Here is a 24,018-nt window from a genome sequence, read left to right as displayed (position 1 = left end):
ACTTGCTCTACAATATAGGGAGGCACCATCTCTGGATTATGCTAGTGCCACCGGGTGCCACAACACACTTGTTGAAAATGACTGTTATATATATTTTCACATTTTTTTTAATTTCTTTTTTAAATATTCTAGTGGAACATCTGCCACCAAATGTACAGTGTGCCCATTTTCTCACATCAGACAAACACACACGATCTGCTGGTCAATGCTCCCTCACAATGGCCCAGATTCACAAAATGGTGCTAAGATTTAGCACACCTTTATTCCCATGAAACTAAAGGCATACTAAAGTTTAGCACCCATTTGTGTGGATATTGGCCATTGATTCTCTATGAAATGGATCATTAGTTACTATTTCAATTGAGGTCGATAGAAAAGAAAGATATAAATGGTAAAAATTGACCCTTTTTATCTTGTGTGCCACTATCAAATGTATGGTTTGCAGATACCCAATCCACGTATTTTACATACAGATGTACAGTAGCAAAGCTTAATATTTCCATCATCGGAATAAGCTGCGGTCACGCGACCCTGGTTGCCCTGGAGCAGGAGGATTAGCACAGTGGGGGGATCTGATCTGGAGGCATGGACCCCCAATTACGAGACCTCAGCAGACAATGCCTCTAGAGCCACAACTTTTTTTTCCCAAGCCGTGGCTCCAGAGACAGTAAATCTTGCTACATCTGTATAAAGAGTAAAACATATTATTTCAATAATAAGCAGATTTCTGTGTTATATGTTATTTTATAGAAATGCTCACATTGTATTTTAATCACACAGCACCCTATACTTGTCGCTTTTTCCTGCACAATATCACAAAGATACACTCTTTCCTCTGTTACTCAACTGCTAAAACTCTGACTCAGGCCCTCATTCTCTCACGTCTCGATTACTGCTGTCCGGCCTTCCTTCCTCTCACCTGTCTCCCCTACAATCTATCCTAAACGCTGCTGCCAGAATCACTCTACTCTTTCCTAAATCTGTCTCCGCATCTCCCCTCCTGAAATCCCTCTCCTGGCTTCCGATTATATCCCATATCTCACACTCAATTCTCCTGCTCACTTTTAAAGCTTTGCATTCTTCTGCCCCTCCTTACATCTCTGCCCTAATTTCTCGCTATGCACCATCCCGACTCTTGCGTTCTTCTCAAGGATGTCTTCTTTCTACCCCCTTTGTATCTAAAGCTCTCTCCTGCCTTAAACCTTTCTCACTTTCTGCCCCACACCTCTGGAATGCCCTTCCCCTCAATACCCGACTAGCCCCCTCGCTATCCACCTTTAAGACTCACCTTAAGACACATCTGCTTAAAGAAGCATATGAATAGCACTGGATAATCATGGACACATGATACATAAAGCTTGGCCCCCTACAGACGCACTTACTAGAATTCCCTCCTACTGTCTCTGTACGTTCTCCCTACCTACCAATTAGATTGTAAGCTCCTCGGAGCAGGGACTCCTTCCTTAATGTTACTTTTACAGTATGTCTGAAGCACTTATTCCCATGATCTGTTATTTATATTATTTGTTATTTATATGATATGTATTACTACTGTGAAGCGCTATGTACATTTATGGCGCTATATAAATAAAGACATACAATACAATACAGTTTTAGGTTTTAGATCCTTAGATTTTCCTTCCCGTTCTATATACATTACAGTATAATATTTATAACTGCCTTATACTTCTTAATTGTACCTTTATTTGCATCTTATTTCCCCAAAATACACAGGACTAAAAAAAAAAAAATGGAGAAAGAGAGAGAGAGAATGGCAGCACATTGAATAAAAAGCCTCAGCAGAGGCAGGTGTGGTGCACGATAAAGGGTAAATAGTTAAAGTCTGTGAGGATCCCTAGAGATCCAATATACCGGCACAGCACAAGAGACAATCACATAAAGTAAAATAACTTCTAGACAAGTGAGACAACCAAGATTGTATATGTAGATTCTTGGTTATCCTACTCATCTAGAAGTGATTTTACTTTCATAGGATCCCCTTCAACAAGAAATTATTTGTCCCAAGGACCTTCCTGATATTCCCCTCTATAAGAAGGATTTGTTCCCATAGACTTTCATGGGATCCCCCTTCGTAAAAATCATATGTCTCCATAGACTTTCTTCCCACCCCCCTCTGCAAGAAAGGATTCATATCCACAAACATGGGTCCCCTTCATATACTGTAAAATCAAAAGTCACATTATCCTCCTCGTTTTAGCTTTGTTTAGATTAAAATTGAAAGGAGAACTGGAAACATGTAGGTAAATGACTTACATCCATCAGAGACTTCACCATCCTCCCTCTTTTGATCTGCAGCAAGTTTCCAATCACAGGTAGGGGAGTTGGACCTGGGGGGAAATTGCACTTCCTATACATTGTACTCCATGTTGAATAGATTAGCATACATGATATCACTACAGCCAGGACAATGGTCCCGAGCCCCGTTATATCCATGTTCTCTTGAGTTAAAGCATCCAGCCCTTCTCTCTATGGTGTGTTGCATATATATTGGTATTAGTGGCTACTGTCCAAAAATAATCATGAAAGCATCCAAAGTGCTTTGCGCAACTTCAGCTGTTTGGCACAATTTACAGTTCTAACCAGTTGCCAAAGAGACAATAGGTTGAGGGAAGTTCAGATCATGATTGGGAGATAAACAAGGCTCATATTACACATGAATCAAAAGTACATTAAAGAACAGTTCATCCAACATGACTTACTACTGTATAACAATGTAAAAAGACCCAAAGCCTGCAGTATACTGTAGTTTCATAATTCAACTCTCACCTCAGTCTGGTAGTAACTGCTATTTACTTATCTGGCAGATTGATGAATCCTGACCTAAGTGAAAGAGCTTTAGCAGCCATATTATATTGGATTTGGGTTAATGTTTTAGGATTAGAGAAAACGCGGGAGTTAGGGAGTGATCACAAAGCCACACAAATTGAAGAAGTAATAAGTAGATAATAATGGTAATCAAATATGTGGGTGCAAAACTGTGAACTGAAAGTGAATCAGAAAAGGGGGGGAAGGAGAACACAAAATGGATGTGTCTCCTAAAAGAATTCACTATACTGCACTCCTACATTCCTTAAAATTTAACTTTTAATAAATTTACATAAAACATATGTTACCAAAACGCCGTGTATGGTGAATTAAAAATAAATTAAATTGACAATACCACGCATCCGTGTCAATGAATATACGTTGGAATGGTCTCAAACAACTAAATGTAGTTGAGACTGCAAGACAGAGGACGCTAATAGTCAGGGTATAAACCCCTCTGAGGCACCTATGAGACCAAGTGAGTATATATACTTATATATATTTCTGTAAGTTTTAGGATTAAAGCAAACATTAAAAAAAATTAAAAAAATCAGGGAAATCGCATAGAGGGGTGAAAACCAAGACTGGATTGTACAGTATGGAGAAACAAAATCTATCAGAAAGAAAACAATAAACATGCATGGAAAACTGCCCCTTTAACTAACAATGAAAATAAAATGCCTTGTAAACTCAGCTCTTTGCATACAGTAGCCGAATATTACAAGAAATGTCTTCTGTTTGTGTCTTGAAGTAGTGGTTCAAATGTGGGCATCACATAATTAAAACTAGTCGACCAATGTCAGTGCATTTATTTTTTCCCCTCTTTTTATTGAATATACGGTATGATAAAGTATGTATATACAAGTAGGGGTTATGTATAGTGTTTGATTTCCGTTTTCAGATAAGAGACAAATCTACAAAAGGTGTCCCTTTCTATGCGCCGTACGACTTTATAATAAGTGAAATGTCATGATATACTTTGCCAAAACTACCATTAAAAAGGGCCTTACCTCCAGTCCTATGTTTAATAAAAACTGAGAAGGGATTTTTAAAAACATTTAGGGCCTATGCTAGTAGCCTTCATAAAATGTGTTGCGTGGCCTGTTACGCCGCCAGTTTTGTCAGTGTAGTTATCATGATGTGTCACCCGTGGATCTGCAGCGATCTTTTCCAGCTACATAGAGAGCTGCATAGAGAGAGCCGCCTCTCCCTGCGCATATCTCACCAGCGACCGCAGGGTTTTCATACCAATTTTTTTTTTTTTAACTTAAGTTTTATTTGGCACGTACATAAATGACATACAAAGCATACAAATGTAGCGCAGGAAAAACCTGCAGTCGCTGAAACTCCGTTGTATGAAGGTACGTCTAATTACAGACAAACCGGGTAAACAAACAGACACACATCCCCCTGGAAAGAGAAGGGAGGGGGGGTACCGCTTTTCTCCTACCGTGGCTCTGCTTTCGTGTTTGCACCGGCTGGCTCTCTGCATCTGAGGAAACAGGGTGCACTCCTCGCTTTGGCTATGTCCTCTACTCTAGGCTCTACCTGTCACTGTCTGTTTGTTTCTGGAGGGACCCTGTAGCCCAATTTTTGGCCGTCTTTCGAGGGAGAGCGCACTTACCTCAATCAATGCCAAATCTTGGCCCTTTCTACCCCCGGTATGTCTGTCTGGGCCAGCCATGGTAACCAGACTTTTAGATAATTTGTACCAGTGTCGTTGACCAGACTTGTCAACTTCTCCATCTGACATATCGACCAAATCCGATTCCGAATCTTAGCAATTAAAGGGATTTCATTTTGTTTCCAACGTGCTGTGATCTCCCCTCGTACCGCCATCGCAAAATGCGCTACTAACTTATTTTCGCCTAGGGAGAGTCCTTTATTTGGCCTGTTCAGAAGGAACAGCCATGGTTCCATTGGTATGGATTTGCCTAGGATCTTGTTCAGCCAATCTTTAATCGATTCCCAGACCGGGACGATCCTGGGGCAAGACCACAGCATGTGTAACAAGTCTGCCTGCTGTCCACACTGCTTAGGGCACAATGGGGAGTAACTAGGCAGAAAATTAGCCAATTTTGTGGGGGTGTGGTACCATTGCATCATAACCTTATATGCGTTCTCCCTCAAGGTCGTGCACATGGAGCTTTTAGATGTCGCCGCCACAATCTAGAACCGGTTACTTCCTTGTACATCTGCGATGTAAGTCCCTTAGTGGATGTCCCTGATCGACAGAGCTTTTCAAAATTCGTCATAGGGGTATGGGGCTGTATTGTCTGGTAGAATGCTCTGATCGGGAGGTATCTGAAAAACTCAGCATTGGGGATATTTTTGTTGGATTTAAGTAAGTCAAATGTTTGTATGCCTTGTCTGCCCTCCAGATCCACTAGTCTATTAATATTTTCATGTTTCCAGATAGTAAAGTCAGCATTGGTCCGGCCCGAAGCAAAAAATGGATTGTCCCACAACGGGTCATACCTGATGATTTGTGAGTCAAAGTGTATTTGAGCCTGGTGGCCTCCCATGCTGAGAACGAGTTCGTCATTGAGGATAGCGGCAGTTTGGCGCCTAACTGCACCTTTTTGGGAAGCCAAATCAGATCTCTTTCTAGAGCGACCCAGGGAGCAAAGATCTCTTTCTAGAGCGACCCATCTTTTTGTGTCTGGGTTGTTGTGCCATTGCACAATCTGGCATTATTGCGCCACCTTGTAGTACGACAACAAGCAAGGTACCGCTAGCCCTCCTGCCCCCGTTTGTTTACGCATGATCTGTTTGGCCACCCTCGCCTTCTTCCCTCCCCAGATAAATTTATCTATCACAGATTGAAGCGAGAGGGAATCCTTCAATCCTATTGGCACCGGGAAGGTTTGGTAAAAATATAAAAGGCCTGGGAGCAGGTTCATTTTAACACAGTGGATCTTACCAATCCACGAAATTTTGTGAGTGGCCCACCTCTTAATGTCCCCTCTCAGAGTTTGCGTCAGTTTGGGATAATTTGCTTGGTACAATGTATTGTAAGACCTAGTGACATTGAAGCCCAGGTATTTTATGTGGTACTGCTGCCAATTGAAGTTGACATTTATGGCCATCAATTTCTCTAAGTGCTTGGGGAGATTTATATTTAGAGCGTCTGATTTCGACTGATTAATTTTGAATCCGGAGATCTTGTTGAATCTCCCCAACAAATCGAATAGGTTCGGTAGAGAGGTAAGGGGTTTAGATATTGTCAGGAAAACATCATCCGCATACAGTGCCACTTTATGCGACTGGCTTCCGATGTCAATACCCGTGATGTCTTTGCTATTTCATACCAATTTTAATATTAGTGTACGTAAGCAGGGGGTCTCCGGTGCAGAACCGCGCTGATTTCAAGACCGGGGACTCCCTGCTTCCAAGATACAGGCTCCGTTAATGGGTGCTGGTATCTCCTATGCATTTAAAATGTCCCGGTCACGTGACACGAGACATTTAATTATATACACTGGCGACACACTTTATTCGAGCACGGCTAGTCCCACGAATTCGGGTATACCCAGGTGTATTGAGGTTTGTGACTGTTTTCTGCCCGAGTGCATTGAGGTTTTTCCAGGCAGGGATTGAAGCATTTTATTCCCGCTGGCTGCAATACTGCACAGTATATATATATATATATACTGCATTACAATTCATGAATTTATGCCATCTGGTAGACACGCGAAGCATTGCAGCCTATTAAATCCTAATCATTATCATTTAACAGATCAGCCGCCCGTCAGCCAGGCATGAACCCAGGCTGGGAAGGCAAACGCAACGGGGCTTGTCAGAGGTGAGGAGCGGCGCATACCAGGTATCTGCCAGTTAGATACTGGGTATTTGCTCGAATAAAGTGTGTCGGTGCAGTAGGTAATACCGGCATGCCATAACGGGGCCTGTTTCTTAAGAAGCAGGGGGTTCCCGGACCTGAAATCAACACGGTTCTGCTCCGGAGACCCCCTGCTCATGTACACTCATATTAAAATTGTTATTAGAACAGCTTCATTACCTTAGCGGCTAGCCGCTAAGGCAATGAAAGAGTTCAACTTCAATAGCCTGTTTATTATTTATTTATTTATTTATAAAATATTTTACCAGGAAGTAATACATTGAGAGTTACCTCTCATTTTCAAGTATGTCCTGGGCACAGAGTAAGACAAATAATACATGGTTACAAATACAGTTACATAAGTGAACAGGGTATACATTATATACAAGACATTGTGTGCACAGTTAAAGAAATATATATTATGGGCGTATGAAACAGTTACAGACAAGATTAAAGTGTGAGACGGCCTTAGATTTGGAAGAACTTAAACTGGTGGTGGATGTGAGAGTCTCTGGTAGGTTGTTCCAGTTATGGGGTGCTCGGTAGGAGAAGGAGGAACGGCCGGATACTTTGTTGAGCCTTGGGACCATGAACAGTCTTTTGGAGTCTGATCTCAGGTGATGAGTGCTGCAAGTGGTAGGGGTGAGGAGCTTGTTCGGGTAGCTGGGTAGCTTGCCCATGAAGAATTTAAAGGCAAGACAGGAAAGGTGAACTTTGCGCTTAGACTCTAGTGATGACCAATCTAGTTCTTTGAGCATTTCGCATTGATGTGTGTTGTAGTTGCATTGGAGAACAAAACGACAAATTGAATTGTAGAGGGTGTCAAGTTTGCTAAGGTGGGTTTGAGGTGCCGAGCCATATACTACGTCTCCATAGTCAATAATTGGCATTAGCATCTGCTGTGCGATATGCTTTCTGACCAGGAGACTTAGGGAGGATTTGTTCCTGTAAAGTACCCCTAGTTTGGCATAGGTCTTGGTTGTCAGGGTATCAATGTGCATCCCGAATGTTAAGTGGAAGTCAAACCATAAGCCCAGGTATTTAAAACTAGTGACAGGAGTTAGGGTGGTGTTGGCGTTGGTTCTAATCTGGAGCTCAGTCGCTGGAAGCTTTAAAAATTTAGTCTTGGTCCCAAATACCATTGTTACAGTCTTGTCAGTGTTTAAAAACAGTTTGTTTTGGGAAATCCAGTTTTCGAGTCTCAAAAAGTCAGACTGAAGTATGTATTGAAGGTCAGAGAGGCTATGGCTGTGTGCATATAGGATTGTGTCGTCTGCATACATGTGTATTGAGGCTTCCATACAAGCTGTGGGAAGATCATTAATGAACACTGAGAAGAGTAGGGGCCCCAGAACAGAGCCTCGCGGGACACCACAAGTGATATCCAGGGGGTTCGAGTTAGAGCCTGAGATGGACACATGTTGGGATCTACCTGATAGGTAGGACTGAAACCAGTTTAAAGCATGCTTCCCTATTCCAGAGCTCTGGAGTTTGTTAAGCAGGATAGCATGATCAACTGTGTCAAAAGCCTTTGCAAAATCTAGGAATACTGCTACACACACACACACACACACACACACACACACACACACACACACACACACACACACACACACACACACACACACACACACACACACACACACACACACACACACACACACACACACACACACACACCACACTCTCCCCAAATCACCCACCCTTGCCCCCCACCCACCCACTCTCCCCCCACACACTCTCCCCCCCACACACCCTCCCCCCCACCCACCCACACACTCTCCCCACCACCCACACACTCTCCCCCCCATCCACACACTCTCCCCCACCACCCACACACTCTCTCCCCCCACCCACACACTCTCCCCCCCACCCATACACTCCCCCCCACCCACACACTCTCCCCCACCCACACACTCTCCCCCACCACACACTCCCTCCCCCCACACACACTCCCCCCCACACACACACTCTCCCCCCCACACACACACTCTCCCCCCCCACACACACACACTCCCCCCCACACACACACACAAAGTACAGTGAGTGACTGGAGGGTGGGGGACAGAGGATAGGCCTGTGATCCAAGCAGGTGGCTCCCCGCCTCCCACTGCACCCACCACCTGCCAGCAATCGCGCACCACCACTGCCTGGCCCACGCCCATCTCCCGCACCAAGGGGACCGGGGGCAAAGGGAGCACCAGGGGGGGCAAAGGATCGCCAGGGGGGGCAAAGGGAGCACCAGGGGGGGCAAAGGGAGCCGTGCCAAGGGGGTGAGCACCAAGGTTGGGAGTGCCAAGGGGGGAAGCGCCAAGAGGGCAACCCCCCCTCTGCCCCGGGTCCCTGTGTCTGCCCGCCCGGCGGGGGAAACCGCACAGCAGGCAGAGGAGCCAGAAGCGGGAAGACAGACACACACTCTCACCGTGTGCTCTGCACAAAGCGGAAGCCCCGCCCCCGGTTTTCTATGACCTGCCTGCGACCAATCCCCTGCATCCCGGCCAGAATTCTAAGCCCCGCTCCCGGCATTCAAACCCATGCGGCCCTACATCCAATCCCCCCAGCAGCATTCACTCACATAGAGAATACTTACCAGCTGCCGCATCCTCCTCACCACCGCAATAACCGGGACACATTGGCTGGGCCGCAAAGATATTCGTTGTGGGCCGCGAGTTTGACATGCTTGTAATAGAGGTATATTAGTATTTTATCTAGTAGTGTTAGGACTTGCGAACGGGTGTCTGCCTTGTCGTGGCTCTCAAGCTTACAACGCTTTGGCCAAAGGGTTAAACCTAATGACCCTTTTTCAAGAGAATATATAAGTATTTTACTGTGTATTTCTGTCATGTTGGATGTAGCATTGGGCTTCTCTGTCGTCTCTACTATACATATGCCACGCTCAATAGCACTCCATTTTGACACTTAAATACATACATATATTTTGTGGGGGCTCAGGGGTTCCCAAAAAGAGCTTGCTGGGGTTTGGTGTTCTGATTTATTAAATATTCATTTGATTTGCCATTTCCCACTTGTAGCTACTTTTCCTATTGTCAGAGCGTGCTGGAACTATTAGCTTTGTTGGTTATTATGTAGGAGGATCTTAGGTCATTCTTATGTTCCTTTGCACCCTGCATTTAGCTATACTATATTTTTCTATCTGACCGTGAGTGCAGTCTATCATTTCTGTTCTTGTATATTGGCAGGGACAATCAACAGTACCCATTGTATCATGTCATACTGAGACCATATGTGGGAAAAAACTACACCAAAATACACTACTCACTTTCTTAGTTTTCTGAGTACTTTGGTAGGATACAGGACTGGTAGGGTGATTGATAACATCTTGCTGGTGACAATACATGTTCAGATCCTGTAAACGTGGATCTCACATAAGGAAGATGTGCAGATGATGGACAAGACTTTGGGTGGTATGATTAATTATTTATTTATAAAAATGTTTTACCAGGAAGTAATACATTGAGAGTTACCTCTTGTTTTCAAATATGTCCTTGGCACAGAGTGTAAAAAATACATGGTTACATTAAAAGAACAGGGTTAATCAGTGAATTAACAGACATTTCATGCACACATAGAGTTGGAAAATTGGGTACAGGGGATAAAGGACTTGTGAGTTTCAGATTGAAATAGGGCAGCTTTTACATGACCGAACATCAGCAAACGGCAGCAAATGGCTCACACCCTTTAGCTGCCATTCGGCTGCGCCAAAGGCAGTCCGCCTTTGGGGCAATGCAGATGTACACTGGGGTGGTTGAGATTGAATCTGCTGTAGCTGTGAACAAAAATATCTTTCTGTCCTCATGGCTCATTAACATTTCAGTGGTGGGGGTTGACGTTCCACAAAGTACAAGCACATGTTAACCCTTAGCACGCTGGTCCTGTGCAGAGGGGAGCAGTTCATGGGGAGCCCCATAGGCTGTCTGCCTTTGGGGCAACGCAGATGTACCTGGGGTGGTTGAGTTTGAATCTGCTGCAGCTGTGAACAAAAAGATCTTTGTGTCCTTATGGCTCATTAATATTCCCATTAACAATGCCTACAATGCAGGAGATACATTGGTGATGGGTTTCTCCTATGGTAGGGCTGCATGAAGGTTTTGGTCACTCGCTCTCCCCCTCGCAGGGTAGCAGCGCGCTCTAGCATTGAGGCACTTCCTGCCTACTGCTTGCTATAGCGTGCAGTCCTGCCTGCTCTGTCGCCGCCTCCTCCACCACAAACCAAGGTAAGATAGGGAAGGGAAGTGCAGAGGGGGCGAGATGATGCGATTTGAAGTGCAGGGGGGAGCAATTTGAAGTGCAGGGGGGGCACGATTTGAAGTGCAGGGAGGGTGATTTGAAGTGCAGAGGAGGGTGATTGGAGGTGCAGGGGGGGAATTTGAAGTGTGGGGGGGGTGCCTTGAAGTGCAGAGCAGGTGATTGGAGGTGCAGGGGGGGGTGATTGGAGGTGCAGGGAAGGGTGATTGGAGGTGCAGGGGGGGGTGATTGGAGGTGCAGTGGGGGGTGATTGGAGGTGCAAAGGGGGTGATTGGAGGTGCAGGGGTGGTGATTAGAGATGAAGGGGGGGTGATTGGAGTTGCAGGGGGGTCATTGGAGGTGCAGGGGGTGATTGGAGGTGCAGGGGGGGGTGATTGGAGGTGCAGGGGGTGATTTGAAGTGCAGGGGGGTGATTGGAAGTGCAGGGGGGGTGCCTTGAAGTGCAGAGGAGGTGATTGGAGGCGCAGGGGGGTGATTGGAGGTGCAGGGGGGTGATTGGAGGTGCAAGGGGGTGATTAGAGGTGCAGAGGAGGGTCATTGGAGGTCTAGGGGGGTGATTGGAGGTGCAGGGGGGGGTCATTGGAGGCCTGATTTAAATGAAATAGCTTTAATTTTTCCAGGTGCTTCATTAACGTGGCTTAAAAGAGAGCTGGTAAGGTATAGGGACGTTAGCAATTCCAGTCATTTTGGGCATGATGTCAGACTCTGTGAAATGTATCTCTGAGGACAGCTTGAAGTTCTGCAAAATGTTGGTGAGGAAAATGAAGAGCTCCATCCGAGCCAGACCTTCTCCGGCACAAACCCGCTTCCCTGAAAATGAAAACAGAAGAGAATTCTAAGAACAGATTATGAGCAGGACAATTCTGTATGTCCTGTATTACAGATGTGGCCAGCACTATTGAACATTGCACGTTTAAAGCATTATAAATCGTTTTTGAAAATCTGTGATATAACTTGATGCAGTTTGTTCTGATGGGGGAAAAAGGCAGGTTGGAAAGTCCAGAGGAGAGAAAAAAAATAGCAGAAACACAACATGACACCAGAGATGCGGAGAGACGAATAGATTAATAATGCATTAAAGGAGGAAAGCATTGTTTCCCCACTAGGAGACATATTTGACAGTTGAACATGAGTAGACATACAGTCCAAGGCATCGGTGCAACAGAATACAGTCCACAGGTAAATAATTAAAATCTTCTTTGAATCCCTTTAGTGGTGAGCAATAAGCATAAATTGTGTATCATGTAGTGGCTCTTAGGATATAGAGAGCATCAGTGGTATACCAGAAAATTATCATCGCTGGGGCCTCGACATCCTGGTGTGTGGTGTGGCAGTGATTTCCTCCCAGGGCAGCTTAGAGCTCTGCTACCAGGGACCAACACCACGACGTCTGACGTCATCACGTGGGCGTCAACGTCATGACTGTGAAGCTGAGCAGGGAGGGGTGAGACCCAGGGGGGTATATGTATAAATATATGTTGTTCACTGATATCTGGTAGCCTACACCTTGAGAAAGGTAGTATTACTGCCGAAACGTTGGATTTCTTGGCACATTAAACCCTTTCACTGCTGATTAAGACCATGTACCTGCTTCTTCTTCTCTACTGGATAATTTTGGGGACTTCAGGAGCTCCCCAGAACCAGCGCACCGGCAGCTAAGTACCCCACTATCACCTGTTTGTCTGAGTGCTGCACAACCCTCTTTCTATGTATGCTATCCTGCTTTGAGCACAGCACCTACAGCTAAGTCTATGGACTGCCTCTTCACTGCTGGAACTGTATTTTTGGATTTTGAGATACAGTTGTCTGCATTTTGGATTAATGTTATTGCTTCTTTTAGCTATTTTGCATATTTTCTTTAGCCCTTGGACTTTTTCCTTTGCATCTTTCTTTAGTGTGAAGCCTTCTTGGACTGTTCGCTGCCTTATCCTGTACCTCTATACTGCCCAGCAGCAGCTTATACATCCCTCATTTGCATTGACTATACATGGAGAACCTGTGCAATTTGTTCCTGGGTCTGACACAAAGAGCTGACACTCTTATTATTATGGAACAGGAGATTAACAGGATTTTATTCAAAACCACACCGGAAGAAGCTTTTGGGCCAGACAGGCCACATGATCATCTTAAGGAGCTGGAAAGACTCAAAAAGAAAGAGATTTAATTGTTCGCCCACGGCAGCACGCTATCCGAATACTACAGACAGAACTTACTCCCTCGCGGATTTCGCATCAACAACAGACACACTATTGGCGCAGACAAACCAGCATTCTGTGAGAGGTGGTGCCAGGTCCTTAACAGGGCCTCCTTGGACCTGATTATCCTAGTGATTGAAGAGGTGGGGGAACAGCTAAGCCACACCAGAAAGGACATACTAAAAGTGGAAATCCTAATTGAACAATCCAGTACTGGTACAGACGTTGTACAATCATTAGAAGACCTCAAAACTAAATTGGAGAAAATTAAAAGTGATCTTATTCACTTTAAGAAGTTGAAATTCAAAAAAGTGGTCAATTACTACAAAGACGGAAGGGTGTACCAGTGGCTGAAACAGGATCCCAGGCAACGCAAGAACCAACGAGGGAGAGCACCCGAAAGAGTCCAGGAGGTCCACACTAGTGACTCGGAAGCACCTCAACAGATCACCAGAGAGGTCAAAGCCTGGCCCCTTTTTTATGCCAACCCAAAGGAAGGGGAAAAGGAAGACCAGACGCGGGTGCCAAAGCAGAGGGAAAATCCCCTTACTCTCTGCGGTCAACGGAGCAGCAATAAGTATGGACACACTGGTCATTAACTTGTCTAATCATACTTTGAATCTATGCGAGATGTCTGTCCTCGCCAGAGGTCCATCATATGTACCTACCACACTGTTTAATGACTTTGAGCTGGAGGTCGATTTGTTTAAATTTGAATTCTTATTGTACCTTAAATCGTTTTTTTTTTCAACAGGTCTACAGAATCGGGGTATCCGTCTCACCCACAAGGGACAGATAATTCGGCTATTGACCCTCAAGCGACAGGGATGTAGGCAATTGACGAATAAGGGACAGATAGTTCGGCCTCAAGTCAAGGTACCAAAATATGTAAACTCAAGTCTACCTTTGTCCCGCCATTTAAAAATCAATCATTTAGCACCTATATGCGACTGATTAAGGCGGACATCGCTAGGTACAAAAAAACAAACACAGGGCCACATACAACATGTCGGTTCAGGAAAAGGAAGCACAAAACTCTAACTAAAAATAATAATATTGTTATTAAGCGTGCAGACAAAGGGGGAGCCCTAGTAGACCAAAATTACTCAGATTACAAGGCTGAAGCTATCAGACAGCTGAGTGACACTAATTGCTACATTAAATTAGATAGAGACCCCACTTCCAATTACGCAAGGGAGATCAAGGAGATCATCCAGATGGGAGTAAACAACCGCTGGATAACAGTCAGAATTAGAGTTTCTTACTATGCCGCAACCTAAATGCCCTGTGTTCTATACATTACCGAAAATTCACAAGGGTTTAAATCCTCCACCAGGCTGTCCCATAATAGCTGCCATAAATTAGCTTAACCAACCCCTTGCCAAATTCGTAGACACCTTTTTACAACCGATTGCACAGACAGCTAAATCATACATCAGAGACACGTTTGACTTTCTTACCAAACTCAAAAACATACCACGTAATGGTCAGAACCACATATTGGTCAGTCTAGATGTGTCTAGCCTTTACACAATAATTCCACATGATGCAGGCCTTGATATAGTAAGGTCTGCTCTCACAACCCACTATAGGGATACTATCCCTACTGAGTACGTCATGCTTATTCTACATTTCATCCTACAGTATATAAAAATTATTTCAGATTTGAGAACAAATTTTTCCTGCAGATCAAAGGAACAGCAATGGGCAGTAATATGGCCCCTGCATACGCCAACATTTTTATGACACATTTTGAAGAGGTGTATATCTATAAGTCAGAGTTTTTTGTGCATATCCTGAGCTATTATAGGTATATTGATGACCTGTTCTTTGTGTGGACTGGTACTGAGGACCAATTATTAGCATTTTTTTAATATCTTAATAATCTCCGCTCTCCTGTACGCCTCACAAACACATGGAGTACACAGCAGCTTGCCTTTCTGGATGTCCTCATTACACAAACCAACGGTGAGTTACATACTGATCTTTACAGAAAGAGTACTGACAGGAATGCCATTTTAAGAGCAGATAGTCACCAATCTCCTTCACTTATTGATGCATTACCATTTTCACAGAAAGTCTATGTCTGTAAGATCACGAGCAGAGAGGATAAAATCAAACCAGCCATTGGAGATCTGCGTAACAGATTCCTGGCCAGGGGATATCCTCCTGCAGTGTTGGACCGGGCACTGGAAAAAGAGGTAAGTGCTATCAAAAGGAGGAAGGAAGATAGACTTGTATTCACGACTACTTATAGTCAAGCTGGGGGTTTTGTACAATCTACCATTTTAAAGCATTGGCATATCTTACAAAATGATGACATCCTTTCTACAAGTTGCTGTGCACCACCTATGGTTGCCTTTAAAAGAGGGAGAAACTTGGCAGACAGCCTGGTACATGCAGACAATGAGGATAATTACAAAACCCCTCATTTTCTGATGGGAGGCAGGCCGGGTAACTTTAGGTGTTTGAGCTGTTCGGTCTGCAATAGCCTTATTACTGGCAATATATTCTGCCACCCGAACAGTGGTAAAGAAATTACAATCCTGGATAGAATAACATGCAGATCAGATTTTGTTGTGTACATAATAAAGTGCCCATGTGGTCTTCTCTACGTGGGAAAAACCATTAGAATGCTTAAAACGAGATTCATAGAGCATAAAAGTGTCATTGCAAAAGGTACAGATCCCTCTGTGCTAGTGCAGCACTGTGTGGAACACAATCATAACGTGGCATCTCTGTGCGTTATAGGAATCGAATCTGTAGCGCCCAGACAAGGCACTTCTGACAGGGAGACATTTCTACTGAGACGGGAAGCATTCTGGATCCACGCTCTTAACACCAGTAATGGAGCAGGACTTAATGAACAACAAAATTGGAGATGTTTCCTTAACAGAAGATAATTCTATCTTTTTAAAGGCACCCATGATCTGGTACCTTCCATGGACTACACTTCTATCCAGTGTGGGAGATCGCCCTACATTCCACCCCTCTTGCCCTCTCCTTTCCACCCCCCTGCCGCAGCTTTCGCCCCTCTTCCCCCCACCTGGTCCCCTGTCCTCCACCCCCCTCTTCCCTACCCCCTCCATAGATACTGATATCTGGTAGCCTACACCTTGAGAAAGGCAGTATTACTGCCGAAACGTTGGATTTCTTGGCACATTAAACCCTTTCACTGCTGATTAAGACCGTGTGCCTGCTTCTTCTTCTCGACATTGATCATCAAACACCTTGAGAAATCTGTCAATGTCATCAGTGCCATCTACAAACTTGCTGAGGCTATAGTTTGACACCCTTGGTAGTTGAGGTTGGTCACAATCCCATCAGGGTCTTGGAGGCCGCAACCCTTGAGAAGCTGCAATCAACTACAACCTCTGCTTGAAGGTGAACCCCTCTCCCCAAATGGCAAGGAGAGATGTAAGATCTGGGGTAGGGAGACCGGTAGCAATTGGGGCTACTACGGCTGTACTCCCTGGGTCCCGCTCTCCTCATGGGTCCTCTTCTTCCCCGTTCTCCTCCTCCTCTGCCTCCACTTCCTCCAGGTCTGGAAGATCCTCCTGGACCCTGGCCGGAATGCTTGCCCCAGCATTAGCAGGTGAAGCCCGCATCATGGTGCTCGTGATCCTCCTCCAGCTGAGTCTTTGCCTCCAGCTTAGTCCATATCCCTAACACCGGGTTATGATTCTTGGATAGTTCCAGGTCCGGTACCAACCTGACCGTCTGTCCATCTTCACATGGTGTCACTAAACTTAAAGTGACAAGAGAGAACCTGTGCTTTTCCTGCTTTGTGTAACGTGTGTAAGTCACTATTTGTTTTGAGAGCTCGCAATCTACGAGTTCGTCTTTACGCTATAAATCCCTGCAGAACTTTATAGCATAAAGCTCAATGAACCCACCGCTGCCACAAGTAAATAAGCCTGCCACAGGAGACATGGTTGGTGTTTATGCCTTGGGGTGGGGGCGTTTGAAAGAGGAGTTAAATCTTCATTACCTTTGCGGTTTTTACAGCTAAGGTAATGAAGGTGTTGACCCTTCCCGCTATCCACCCGGTAGGCATAAACACCCACCACGGGCAACTCCAACTGTTACTTACCCCTATACCACCAATAAACATTAAAATACAACACAAACAGTAGTACTTGTCAAAACACCATTGATTGCCAATGTGGTTACCTATGGCCTCAATGGGAGCAAATATAACCCCAATGGCAATGAATGGGCACCCTACTACCAGCCCCTCTACCCCCCTCCAACACATACAGTACAATAATGGGCAAAATACAGATCCAGATCCAGATAGTAGCGCCTTTGCCCATTAAAAATAAAACATTACCCAGCAAGCGTAAAGTAAATTAAAGCTGTACTTACCCCTGCCAGGATGAAGGCCACCTTTGTCCTTCTCGTCCTCCATGGGCAGCAACATTAAAATAAAAAAAAATAACTACGGGCCACTAACCTCTATTTATCTTAGCGGTAATAGTAATTAATCGGTTAACCCCCACCCCACGCGATACCCACCCGGGAGGTTTAACACCCTGCCTGGGATAACAACCAGCACCCCCACCCCCTCTACCCCTATCACCAGACATACAAATAGGCAAATGTACCAGTAGCCAAAAATGGCTTATAGCATGTTTGCCCATGTGTTTGCAAAACAAAGAAATACACAATAAAATAACATTGACATACTGTAACAGTACAATACATTACACTTGCCAATAAACCCATTGAGTGTGTCTGTGGTAAACCATGCCCACAATATGGGCATGGATTGCCACAATGGCAATGAATGGGCAACCGAAGAAAAAAAATTAACAAAAAATACAATACATTACAATTACATAAAAACAAGCATTTGCCAAAAAATGCATTACTTGTCACTGATCTTATTTATACTCTGAAAGTGACATAGATAAACACATTGCCAATCAATGATCTTCCTAAACAAAAAAACACAATTATATAAAATACAATCAATGTGTTTCTTACTTTGTCAGGATTCACCCTCCTGATCCTACTGTGGCACCAACTATTGACCAGCGATGCAGTGATCCTCATTACCACGATGCGCAGAAGTCCATAATCCTCTGTTGATTACAGAGGAGGCCCGGTGAGTAGTATTGTTTCCTTTTTTCTCTTTCTTTTATTCCTTCTTTTCTTCTTCCTTTGTAATCCAATTGGTTCAGTTGTTGTTGAACCAATGGCGTCTTGGGCTCAAAAGAGACATGACAGGCCTTATATAAGGCCTGTGATGTCACATTTGATTGACAAATGTAACACCACACAATCCAATTGGATGATATACTATGTGATGGCTTCCATTTTTTTTATGATGTGATGTCATCTTAAAGGGTGGGAAGTCAGCAAATTGGGAAGGATATGCTTCCCTCCCTTGATTATTATGTCACATCAGAAAAAGAAATGGAAGCCATCACATGGTAGACCCACCAATCGGATTGGTAGAAATACCATGCTATGCCTTTCCTTTTTTGGAGTGATGTGATGTCAACAAAAAGAAAGGAAGGCAAGCTACCTGATTGGCTGGCTCCCTCACTTTTGATGACATCACGCCACTCCAAAAAAGTAAAGGCATCATATGTTATATCTACCAATCTAATTGGTGGGTCTACCATGTGATGGATTCCATTTCTTTTTCTGATGTGACGTCATCTTCAAGTGAGGGAAGCATATCCTCACCGATTGGCTGGCTTCCCTCCCTTTAAGAGGAAGTCAGATCATGAAAAAAATGGAAGCCATCACATGGTACATCATCCAATCAGATTGGGGTGTACAATTTGGCAATCAAATGTGACATCACATTTGAGCTCAAGAAGCCATCAGGTTAACATCTTCTGGACCAATTGGATTGCAAAGGAGAGAAGGAAGAAAAAAAAAGAAAACAAGACAACTGAACTGGGTCTCCTCTGCAAACAACAGAGGATCATGGACTTCTGCGCATCAGGCTGTAGAGGATCATTGCGTCTTTGGGTCAAGAGTTGATGCCGCAGTAAGATGAGGAGATGAATCCCAGCAAAGGTAATACACACATTGATTGTACTTTATTTAATTATTATCAGAAAGGATGGCAGTTGAAAAGACAGCTTCTGTCCCAAAAGAAGCACATTAAGTGGTGCACTCTCAGGCGGTTAAAACTTAGCTTTTAATAACACAAACGTAATATATGTATACACTAGGGAAATTGACATAAAATGTATGTTTAAAAATAAACAAATAAAAATGACAGGGAGTGAAATGTTATCTGTTGCACTATGTTTGTGTTGTTATATATTAGTCCAAGGCTGTAATATAGTAATATATTGCAAGCCAAAACAATTGTATGGCTGTATGCTATTGTGCAAAGTGTGTATGTGAATGGAGATATGGGGGGCCATGCAGTAAGCGCCGGAAAGGCACTTCTCAACCGTTTCACGCCAATAATGCCTACCCCTGTTCAGTAAGGGGTGAAAACGTGGCGAAAAGCAAAAAAAACGCCAATGTGTTTGGCAGTTTTTTTTTCCCGCCATCGGCGAGGCGAAAAGGCACTTTTCACCTCAACTAGCCATTGTTTCAACCACGCTCAATTCTAGTAGTGGCGAGTAGCTTTGGCCGCTATTCGCCACTCTAGAATGGCGTTTTTCTGCCGAATCCGGCACCCCACAAAAATTAGGCAAGTTGATGGTGAGAGGCTGCTGATGAGCGGCGGATCGGCACTTAGAAAAAATTCAGGCCTTTTTCATGGCTGGGATTGATGCCGGGGGTTTCCTGAGCTGATACCATTAATACCAGCACCGGAGCCCCCCGGCATGCATCCGAGGCAGGAAAAATGCATTTAAAGCCCACTTCATTACCTTAGCGGCTAACCGCTAAGGTAATGAAGGGGTTAAGCCACCGTGCCAGGCTTATTGTGGGTAGCGGGGGTGGGTGAAGGGGGTATTTGGCCCTTGTTGTTTGTTTAGGGCTTGCAGGGGGGTTGCGGGTTCACTTAACCCCTTTCACGACTGTAGCGGTTAATACCGCTACGGTCATGAAGGGGTTAAGCCCTCCTGCTTCCCACCCGCAAGCCCTAAACAAACCACTGTTGGGGCCTAATACCCCCTTCACCCACCCCCGCTACCCACAATAAAAAGAAAACACACACACAACAGCCCCACATTAAATAAATAAATATATATAAATAAATAAATATATATAAATAAATATAAATAAATAAATAAATAAATATATATATATATATATATATATATATTTATATATATATTACCCCAACAACCCCTATACCCCCCTAACATACACATATATGCACATACAGAATAGTAATGGGCACAATTACTATTATCCACAAATGGATAATAGTGAATGTGCCCATTTAAAATACATAAAGAACAATAAATACATTAAATACATATAGCACTCACCCTTGTCCGGGTGCCACGATGAAGGCCATCCTCATCTTCATCCTGCCCATGCCCCTCTGCTGGTGCAAAACAGAAACAAGAATAAAAACATCCAATGTAATGTCCGCCAACCCCTTAATTACTATAGCGCTTATTAACCGCTACAGTCATTAAGGGGTTAACCTACCCTCACCCACCACTCGGGAGGCTTACATACCCTCCCCCACTAACCCCCCACCCCGTGAGGCCTAACCACCCTCACCCACTACCCACAAGGGAGGCCTACCCACATACCCTTGGGGCCAATGTGTGTAGGGTGGGTATCGGGCCAGGATGGCTTAACCCCTTAATTACCTTTGCGGTTATTATCTGATAAGGTGATTAAGGGGTTAATTGATATCTGAATGTAATTGCAATGTATTGGCTATGTATTTTTTTGGCAACGGACGTCAAGGATTATGCTGGCGACGGGGCCTTCCTTATTGATGAGGTCAGTAGAAGTTTCTTTATTTTACTATGCTAGTTAATGTGTTTAATAATGGCAAAATAATCTGGATAATAGTTATTTGGCACATTATTGTACTGAATGTGTTGGGGTGGGGGGAGGGGGTATTGGCTACAAGGGTATGTGGGTAGGCCTCCCTTGTGGGTAGTGGGTGAGGGTGGTTAGGCCTCACGGGGTGGGGGGTTAGTGGGGGAGGGTATGTAGGTCTCCCGAGTGTTGGGTGAGGGTGGGTTAACCCCTTAATGACTGTAGCAGTTAATAACCGCTATGGTGATTAAGGGGTTAGGGGACATTACATTGGATGTTTTTATTCTTGTTTCTGTTTTGCAGCAGCGGAGGGGGCATTAGCAGGATGAAGATGAGATGGCCTTCATCGTGGCAGTCGGACAAGGGTGAGTGCTATATGTATTTAATTTATTTATTGTTGTTTATGTATTTTAAATGGACAAATGCACTATTATCCATTTGTGGATAATAGTAATTTTGCCCATTACTGTATTGTATGTTGTGTATTGCAATGTTTATTGGGGGCAATTGTCCCCAATAAACATGCTTTTATGCCTTAACCCCTTCATTGCCTTAGCGGCTATCCACTATGGTAATGAAGCAGCATTAATGTATTTTAATAATAGTGTGCGGGAGCAGGGGGTCCCCTGAGCTGAACCGCATTGATTTGTGGCTCAGGGACCCCCTGCTTCCTGAGTTACAGGCCCCGGTTTGGGGGATCGGTGACAGTGTCGCCGCCATCTTTATAGCGGACACGTCGTGTATGGGACGCTATAAAGATGGCGGCGACACTGCCACCCGATGACACATACCAGGGCCTGTAACTCGGGAAGCAGGGGGTCCCTGGTCCACAAAGCAATGCGGTTCAGCTCAGGGGACCCCCTGCTCACTGTACACTATTATTAAAAATACATTCATGCTGCTTCTTTACTATTGCACATAGCCGCAAAGGTAAGGAATGATTATTTATTGATATGGGTGTTTTACTCATACTGTACATGTGCAGAGGGTCTCCGAAGCTGAACCGCCTTGGTTTTAGGTCCGGGGACCCCTGCTTCCCGAGATACAGGCCCCTTTAGGGGGTGCCGGTATCCCTCTGCTTTGTTTATATTCTGCGGTCACGTGATCGGGACATTTAAATGCAGAGGGATACCGGCACCTCAGAAAGGGGCCTGTATCTCGGGAAGCAGGGGGTCTCCGGACTTGAAACCAATGCGGTTCAGCTCCGGAGACCCCCTGCACATCTACACTATGAGTAAAAATGGTTTATAAAATATTTTTTAATGTGCCGATGTTTGCGCAGAGAGCAGCGGATCTCTCTCTGCTGCAAACACATCTCGGCAGGGGTCGGCTTCTCGGCAGCTTCTTGCCAGGCAGCCATCTCTCCACCGGTTACTCGCCATTCTTTCAAATGGTGGTGGCGCATTCATTCGCCAGGGATTAGGCCCTTCCTGCATACAGCGAGGTTAACACGCCAAAAACATGGCAAATTCAAAACCTAGCTAATGCATTTTTCTGCTGCTTACTGCATAGACCCCATGGAGTCTATAGGCTAGATATGAAAGTCACGTGGAGCGTGACGCAGCTCTAACATCACTGCCAAATTTTACTCCTCAGCAATTATTTTAAGCTAATCTCCATGTAGTGCAATGGAGGCACATAGGTAACCTCAAATATTAAACATTCATTCACATAACATTGGTGAGCGTTGTAGCACCTTCTTGTTGTTCGATACTTTATTTAATTGCCTACTTTTTTTCTAGGATGCCCATTGATTGGCAATGTGTTTATCTATGCCCCTTTCAGCTTATAGGTTATCACAGTGACAAGCAATGCATTTTTTTGCAAATGCTTGTTTTTATTTAATTGTAATGGATTTATTGGCAAGTGTAATGTATTGAACTATTAGATCAATGTTATTTTATTGTGTATTTCTTTTGTTTTGCAAACAAATGGGCAACCGTGCTATTAACAATTTTTGGCTACTAGTGCGTTTGCCCATTTGTATGTGTTGTGATGGGGGTTGAGGGAGTGTGGGTAGTTGCCCCAGGGAGGGTGGATAGGACTCCATTGTGGGTACCGGGAGGGGGTGGGTTAACCTCATAATTACACTAGCGGTTAATAACCGCTAATGTAATTAAGGGGTTAGTGACCAGTAGTTCATATATTTATTTCAATGTTGTTGCTAACAGAAGATGCGGAGGACAAAGATGAGGATGAGGGTGGCATTCATCCTGGCAGGGGTAAGTACAACTTTAATTTACTTTATGCTGGCTGGGTAATGTTTTATTTTTAGTGGGCAAATGCGCTTTTATCCAGATCTGGAAAATAGTGATTTTGTCTATTACTGTACTGTAGGTGTTGGGGAGCAGGGGGGGGTTGTTTTTCGGGTAGAGGGCGCGGGCAGTAGGTTGCCAATTCATTGCTATTGTGGTTATCTTTGCTCCAATTGAGAGAATAGGTAATCACACTGGCAATCAATGGGTTTATTGGCTTGTATTGTGTTTGTATTGTATTTTAATGTTTATTGGGGGTAGAGGGGATAGGTGAAGGGGGTATTTCCCCCATCGTGTGTGGTTATGCCTCTTGGGTGGGTAACAGGAGGGGTAAACCCCTTCATTACGCTAGCGGTAATAACCTCTATAGTAATGAAGGGGTTAACTCCTCCTGCAACTCTCCCGGTAGGCCTCAACATCCACCCTGGGGCAAATAACTCCTTCACCTACCTCCTCTTCCCCCAACAAACCAGGTACTCTAGTTTAACCGCTTCATTACCTTAATGTTAGACGCTAAGTTATTGAAGTTATTTTTATTTATTTTTAATAACACAGTATTGTAGCAGGTTATCTCTGAAGCTGAACCAAATTAATTTAATTTTCAATGAGGAACAGTGTCTTTACAGCTTGCTGCACAGCTGTGACTTCAGTTGTATAGTAGACGGTCCACAATTTTTTTATTTATTTTTTAATCATAGTATGTCTGGTT

At 44.3% G+C, this 24,018-nt stretch overlaps 2 protein-coding genes across 7 annotated transcripts in view; both read right to left on the bottom strand.

Moving 5' to 3' along the window:
• The window catches only part of LOC142498675 (cytochrome P450 2G1-like), a 127,379-nt gene extending 124,876 nt beyond the window's left edge, over positions 1–2,503 (bottom strand). For 2 of the 4 annotated variants that reach the window (XM_075606933.1, XM_075606934.1), the window contains exon 1: positions 2,275–2,503. In XM_075606933.1, the coding sequence (XP_075463048.1) occupies positions 2,275–2,454 (180 nt within the window). In that variant the 5' untranslated portion in view covers positions 2,455–2,503. The remainder of the gene's footprint in view (positions 1–2,274) is intronic. The other 2 variants (XM_075606937.1, XM_075606935.1) reach the window with 1 other exon arrangement.
• Positions 2,504–10,084: 7,581 nt separating this feature from the next.
• LOC142498676 (cytochrome P450 2G1-like) overlaps positions 10,085–24,018 on the bottom strand; it is a 127,337-nt gene continuing 113,403 nt past the window's right edge. For 2 of the 3 annotated variants that reach the window (XM_075606938.1, XM_075606939.1), the window contains one exon: positions 10,085–11,743. In XM_075606938.1, coding sequence (XP_075463053.1) covers positions 11,562–11,743 — 182 coding nt within the window. In that variant the 3' untranslated portion in view covers positions 10,085–11,561. The remainder of the gene's footprint in view (positions 11,744–24,018) is intronic. The other variant, XR_012802522.1, reaches the window with a different exon arrangement.

Source organism: Ascaphus truei, chromosome 7 (genome assembly GCF_040206685.1).
Source record: "Ascaphus truei isolate aAscTru1 chromosome 7, aAscTru1.hap1, whole genome shotgun sequence".
In the NCBI taxonomy this organism is placed as follows: domain Eukaryota; kingdom Metazoa; phylum Chordata; class Amphibia; order Anura; family Ascaphidae; genus Ascaphus; species Ascaphus truei.
The sequence above is the reverse complement of the archived record's forward strand: the minus strand, read 5'-3'. Positions and strand labels throughout refer to the sequence as shown.